This window comes from Galeopterus variegatus, unplaced genomic scaffold (genome assembly GCF_000696425.1).
Source record: "Galeopterus variegatus unplaced genomic scaffold, G_variegatus-3.0.2 Scaffold5708, whole genome shotgun sequence".
Taxonomy (NCBI): Eukaryota; Metazoa; Chordata; class Mammalia; order Dermoptera; family Cynocephalidae; genus Galeopterus; species Galeopterus variegatus.
In genome coordinates, this window is record NW_007731819.1 from 21606 (window position 1) to 28350 (window position 6745).

General features: G+C 50.2%; 1 protein-coding gene across 1 annotated transcript in view; it reads left to right on the top strand.

The window, feature by feature from the left end:
- LOC103605293 (collagen alpha-1(XXVII) chain-like) overlaps positions 1-5884 on the top strand; it is a 27189-nt gene extending 21305 nt beyond the window's left edge. Inside the window, exons 15-17 of the mRNA XM_008589871.1 lie at positions 2668-2886; positions 3845-4067; positions 4201-5884. Coding sequence (XP_008588093.1) covers positions 2668-2886; positions 3845-3991 — 366 coding nt within the window. The 3' untranslated portion in view covers positions 3992-4067; positions 4201-5884. The remainder of the gene's footprint in view (positions 1-2667; positions 2887-3844; positions 4068-4200) is intronic.
- The last annotated feature ends 861 nt before the right edge of the window (positions 5885-6745 follow it).

The following is a 6745-nucleotide window of genomic DNA, read 5'->3' on the forward strand; positions in this document are numbered from 1 at the left end:
TGTGGTGGGCCACCCACGTGGAGGTGCTGTTTTTGGCATGCTCCTTGGCACTGGCGGTATGTCTGGTTGTGGGGTTGGTTTGGTCCCCTTCTCCATGCCTCTGGTCCCTGGGCAGGCCCCAAGGCGCTGGTGCCATGTGCCTGGTTTTGGGAGAGGGGTCCAGTCCCCTTCTCCATGTTCCTGGTTCCTGGGCAGGCCCCGAGGTACTGGCACAGTGTGCCTGGTTGTGGAAGGAGGGTCCCGTCCCCTTCTCCACGCCTCTGGTACCTAGGTGGGCCCCGAGGTGTTGGCATTTTGTGCCTGGTGTGGGAGGAGGGCCCAGTCCCCTTCTGCATGCCTCTGGGCTGGGAGGGCCCTGAGGTGCTGGCACCGTGTCCCTGATTGTGGGACAAAGGTCCAGTCCCCTTCTCCTTGCCTCAGGTCCCTGGGTGGGCCCCGAGGTACTGGCGTGGTGTGCCTTGTTGTGGGAGGAGGGTATGGTTCCTGGCTCCATGCCTCGGGTCACTGGGAGGGACCCAAGGAACTGGCTTGGTGTGCCTGGTTGTGGGAGAGAGGTCCAGTCCCCTTCTCCAGACCTTGGTTCCCCAGGCAGGCCCTGAAGCTCTGGCGTGGTGTGCCTGGTTGTGGGAGAGAGGTCCATTCCCCTTCTCCTTGCCTCGGGTCCCTGGGCAGGCCCCAAGGGGCTGGCATGGTGTGCCTGGTTGTGGGAAGGGGGTCCAGTCCCCTTCTCCATGCCTTGGGTCCCTGGGTGGGCCCTGAAGCACTGGCTTGGTGTGCCAGGTTGTGGGAGAGAGGTCCATTCTCCGTCTCCTTGCCCCAGGTTCCTGGGTGGGCTCTGAGGTACTGGCATGTTGTGCCTGGTTGTGGGAGAGAGATCCAGTCCCCTTCTCCATGCCCTGGGTCTCTGGGTGGGTTCCGAGGTGCTGGCATGTCGTGCCTGGTTGTGGGAGGGTGGTCTGGTCCCCGACTCAATACCCCAGGTCCCTGGGTGGGCCCTGAAGTGCTGGCTTAGTATGCCTGGTTGTGGGAGAGAGGTCCATTCCCCTTCTCCTTGCCTCGGGTCCCTGGGCAGGCCCCAAGGTGCTGGTGTGGTGTGCCTGGTTGTGGGAGGGTGGTCTGGTCCCCTTCTCCATGCCCCAGGACTGTGAGCGGGCCCCTGAGGCGCTGGCTTGGTGTGCCTGGTTATGGGAGAGAGGTCCAGTCCCCTTCTTCATGCCTTGGGTCCCCAGTCGGACCCTGAGGCACTGGTGCAGTGTGCCTGGTTGTGGGAGAGAGGACTATTCCCCTTCTCCTTGCCTCGGGTCCCTGGGCAGGCCCCAAGGTGCTGGCGTGGTGTGTCTGGTTGTAGGAGGTGGGTCCAGTCCACTTCCCCATGCTTCAGGTCCCCAGGCTGGCCCCAAGGTACTAGTGCAGTTTGCCTGGAAGTGGGAGTGGGGTCTCCCAGGCAGAACCCAAGGTGCTGGAGGTGTGCCTGGCCTGGAACTAATTTTTTGTCCTTTACTTCTAACATGGGGGAACTTCCTGTGGGAACCAGTACTTGAGCTGTGTGGTTGTTTAAATTGCTGATTTGCTGCTGTTTCCCTAGGGAAGGCTCTTTGTGCAGCTCAGGGTTTAATGGTTGACATTATAGGTACTTCAGGCTCTCCAGAGACCATGTGGATCTGCGTCCTGTAGAAACTCTGATCTGGGCCTAAGTTTTTTCATCAAACTGCACCCCACGCAGTTCTGCATTCCTGACCAGTCTCCTCTGAGTGGTTCTGTGCTGATTGGGGGGAAGATCAGCTGTCCTTGCTGTGCCCCAGTGTTCCCCTGGTGGGCCTCCCCCTCCGTGCTGCAAACACCTCCCATGCACCGGTCCCTTGTGATGATTTGCCGGCCCCTGAATGGCTCCCTTTTTTCAGTTGTTCTGGCTCCTTGCTCCTGTGTGGGTCCATGGGAACCCTGTTAGTCGTCTTGCTGTCCTGGGGCCACCAAGGCCCTCTTCTCTCCTGCCTCCTCCAAGTAACTCCATCTGAAGGGCACAGCCGCGGCTTCTGCCGGCTCCTGCTCCCTGTGCTCATCAGCTCGAGCCTTAAAGCAGCCGCGGCCCGAAATGCTCAGAGCAGCCTTTTCTTTCTCTCATTGTGGCTTCTCCCCTCTTCATGAACTCCGTAGGTCTCTCCTCCTCTTCCCCTGAGCTCCAGTGGCCCCGGCTTGGCTGATGTTATATTTTTATAGTTGTAAATTTGGTTGATTTGTGGGAGAGAGTGATGCTGGGGACTGTCTATTCTGCAATCTTGATTGGATCCCCTCTAGTTTTTAATATTTCTTGAAATTAGGTAGTTTTGGATCTCGAGAAAGTTCAATTTACACTGCAGATGGATGCCGAGGCAACATAAAATTATGAGAATCCACTATAACCACCCATACAGTGGGGAAGTGAGTTGGATCACAGCAGGGCCCTCGAAGCTCTGGCTCTGGAGTCAGGAAGGCCCTTCCTAGTTACACAGCCAAGGGACTGTGGGACCAGCTTGCACAGACCTCCATTTCACTGTCTTTCAAGTGGACACACGTCTGGGAGCAGAGTCGGGAGATGTGTCCCAGGAACGGGCTTATCCCTATTCCCTCCAGAGGGAGACGGGGAATTCTGAGAGCTGCAGGCAGCCCCCTGCTGTGTCTTCTCTACAGGTTGAGTTTGCTGTCAGCCGGGTCCAGATGAATTTTCTGCACCTGCTCAGCTCTGAGGTGACGCAGCATATAACCATCCACTGCCTGAACATGACCGTGTGGCAGGAGGGCACCGGGAAGACCCCAGCCAAGCAGCCTGTGCGCTTCCGTGCCTGGAATGGACAGATCTTTGAAGCTGGGGGTCAGTTTAGGCCAGAAGTGTCCATAGATGGCTGCAAGGTAATTCTTGGAGCCCCTCAGAGGCCCCTCCTGCATGGTCAAGTGGAAAAAACTTGTTGGGAAAAACTTGTGTTTATTATAAGATTATATCTAATAATTTTATGCTATAATATGTTAGTATGATATAAATAATTTTTTATCTTTGTGTAGTAAATTTATTATAACAGTTTTATAAAATTGTTTTATTCACTCGTCTCTCTGCAAACCTTCTAAGGGGAGGTTTGGGCTGGTAAAAATTTTACAGGCTAGTAGATACTATACTTATTTGTAAGACTGCTTAAAAGAGATTATATATTTCTTCTCTTCTCTCTGTCCCCATCCTAGTCAGGCTAATTTCTTCTTTTAATATTTCTGTTCATTTTGAGATACCCCAAACAGGCTTGTTAGGGGAGGGGGAGATGGAAAGTTGTCAAAAGGCAAAAAGCAGTTCTACAAGATTAAATAAAACTGATAATATACAGTGTTAGTGAGGATGTGGGGAAATCAACACTCTCACATGAAGCTACTGGAAAAAATAAATTGGTAGAGACTTTCTGGATAGCAGCTATTTATCTATATTCAAATGTACAGGGGTACTTCAAAAAGTTCATAGGAATATTCATATTATCTTTTAATTCTATTTTTCCATGAACTTTTTGAAATGCCCTCATATATCCAGTATATACCCCAAACCTTAGAAACATACCTATCGTTTGAGCCAGCAATTCTACTTCTAGAATTTGTTCTAAGGAAATAATTAAGAACGTGCACAAAGATCTAGCTACATTGATGGTCATTACAGCATCACTTATAAGAATAAAAACTTGGACGTACTTGAAATGTGCACATATAGGTCATTGCTATGGTGAAATACCATGCAGCCATTAACAATTGTGATGAAAGATGGTGGGGCAAATGTACATGATGTATGATGAGAACCGTGACGGACACACATATCTGCTTTTACTTCTACCCTCAGGTCCAGGATGGCCGATGGCATCAGACGCTCTTCACCTTCCGGACCCAGGACCCCCAGCAGCTGCCTATCATCAGCGTGGACAACCTCCCTCCTGCCTCATCAGGGAAGCAATACCGCCTCGAAGTTGGACCTGCATGCTTCCTCTGACCTCTGGCCTCCTGGCTCCTCTAGGCCTCTTGGGGAAGGGAAGAGGAGGAGGCGAGGGGAGGGTACCGAGGGGCAGGTGGCTCTGCCTAGGGATCCTTAGGCAGGCCCCAGCTGTTGTCTGCCCAGTACAAGTGGGTGGGGGGTAGCAAGGGATTGGGTGTCCTTGGGAGTGACTGATCCCAGCTCAGCCCCAAAGACCAAAGGGGCAGGTGGCTCTGCCTAGGGATCCTTAGGCAGGCCCCAGCTGTTGTCTGCCCAGTACAAGTGGGTGGGGGTAGCAAGGGATTGGGTGTCCTTGGGAGTGACTGATCCCAGCTCAGCCCCAAAGACCAACCAAAGAGCCAGCCAGAGAAAGCTGGGCCTGCAACCTGCCTGAGCCCCGTGGCCTGTCTCCCAGCTCTGCGCCACCCCCTTCCCTCCCCAGCTTCCTGCCCAAAGAGCCCCATGTTCAAGCCAACTTGAGGGAAGGGGGTATCTCGTCAGCTGGTCCCTGCCAGGGAGCCTTTGATGTGCAATATTAGAAAGGAGACATGAAAAAAGGTGAAAAGGAAAGAAGCATATATATTATTTAAACAAGCAAAAAGAAGGTGTGTTACTATTTTTTCACCTGGAAAGAGGTGAGAGGGTGAGAAAGAGCAGCCAGGGGTGGGAAGAGGCGAGACCCTGGGGTGGGTGCCCATATTTGCTACCTCCCACTGTGAAATCGCTGGTGCTCGCATCCGTCTCTCGTAGAGTATGTGATTTTTTTTAAGAAAAAAAAAAAAACCTATTTAAGATTCTAAAGGTGCTACCATTTTTGCCACAGACTTGGAAGAAACTTCTCGATGTGGAGCATTGGCCACATCTTTCTCTCTCCTCCAAGTGACAAAGTTTGGGGAATTTTTGAATTTTCCTAGCATCACTCTGGTGCTCGTCAGGTAATCTGCTAAGGAGGAAAAAAGAAAAAAAATAAATAAATAAAAACAACAACAACAAAAAAGCAAAGAATAAAACAAAGAAAAAAAACTACCGGAAACCAGAAGTAGAGAGATTTACCTTTTAACTTAAGGACTTTGAAATGTCTATTATTTTCAGGCAGTGAAGAGGCCTGGGCATGAAGCATTTTGACTTGGGCTTTTGTGGTCCTGGAGGGAGGTTAGGGCTACCCTTGGAGGGCCTGACCTGGAGAGGTCCTGGGAGAAGCCTTGACCTTGAAGAAACCAATTGCAAGAGGAGTGTTGGGTCAGGGCTGGCCTTGAAGGTGGACTATACATATTAAACCATCTCACCAAGCCATATAACTTCCTTTCAGGAGCCGAACCTTCCAGATGCCATCATGGTTCTTGCTTTTTCATTGTCCTTAAATTCGATAGAAACCCACTGTCATGGCTCCAAGTGTACATTTGGGCTGAGGAGAAGGAATAATTATGGGAATCTCGGAGTTCAGCACGATAATCTGAATTGTACTATATCGTTCAGTGCCTGAATTGGATTTCGAGGTTATTTTAACTAAGGAATTATTTTTATAGAAGGGGAAAAATTTATGTGAACGTCTCTGTTTGTGTATTTCTCGTCTCAAGTTGTGTCTCTTGGGGAATTGGATCTGACTTTCATTATTTAATACCTCACTCTGGCCCACCCTCCCACCCCAGACTCTTCCTGTGTCCCCCGCCCTGCGTCCCCAGCCTGGACACTGCGCACCGAAGTGCATTTGTGTAGCGTCTCGGGCCTCATCTCAGCAATCAGTTTCCCCACGCCGCCAGTCCCCACCCGGCCTCTGTCTCATTCTCGGGTTTTTCTGCTGTCCTCGTTTACGTCTCTGTCCACGTGTCAGTGTGTTAAAACCCCAATGGGTTCTGTTTCTCTTTTTCCCATCTGGATTTTAAATAAATATTTAAAACTGAGGCAACAGAATGAGGTGTCTGTGGCTGTGTGCTTCTTCTCAAAGCTCGGAGGGCATTTCTGGCAGGGCGGGGGTGGGCGTGGAGATGCTCAGAGGATGCCTTCCTTATGCTGTAACAAATACCGCAAACGTGGTGGCTTAAAACAACAGAAACGTTTTCCCTTACAGTTCTGGAGTTCCAGAAGTTGGAAACTAAAGTGTTGGCAGGGCTGTGCTCCCTCCAAAGCCTCCAGGGAAGGGTCTTTTTGTGCCTCCTTTAGCTTCCAGTAGCCCCAGATGTTCTTTTGCTTGCAGCTGCAGCACTCCCATCTCTCCCTCCCTGGTCACCTGGCCTTCTCCCAGTTGTGTGTCTCTGTATTCACATCTTTTTATGAGGACACTTGTCATATTGGATTAGGGCCCACTAAAGACCCGATCTTAACTTGATCACATCTGCAAAGACCCTATCTCCAAATAAGATCACATTCACAGGTACCGGGAGCTAGGACTTCAGCATATCTTTTGGGGGGACATAATTCAACCCATAATACATTGGGAGGAGGTGTATTGAGGTTAACATAAGCAATTCTTTGTTATTATTATTATTGTGGTAAAATACACATAACATAAAAATTACTATTAATGACATTTAGAGCATTCACAATGGTGTGCAACCATCACTGCTATCTAGTTCCAGAATATTTCCATCACCCTAAAAGGAAACCCAACACTTATTTAGAGGTCACTTCCCATTTCCCCCCTACTCCATTCCCTGGAAAACCACCAATCTGCTCTTTGTCTCCGGCTTTGCTATTCTGGATATTTAATGTAAATAGAATCATACAATATGTGGCTTTTTTGTGACTGGCTTCTTTCATTTTGCATAATATTTT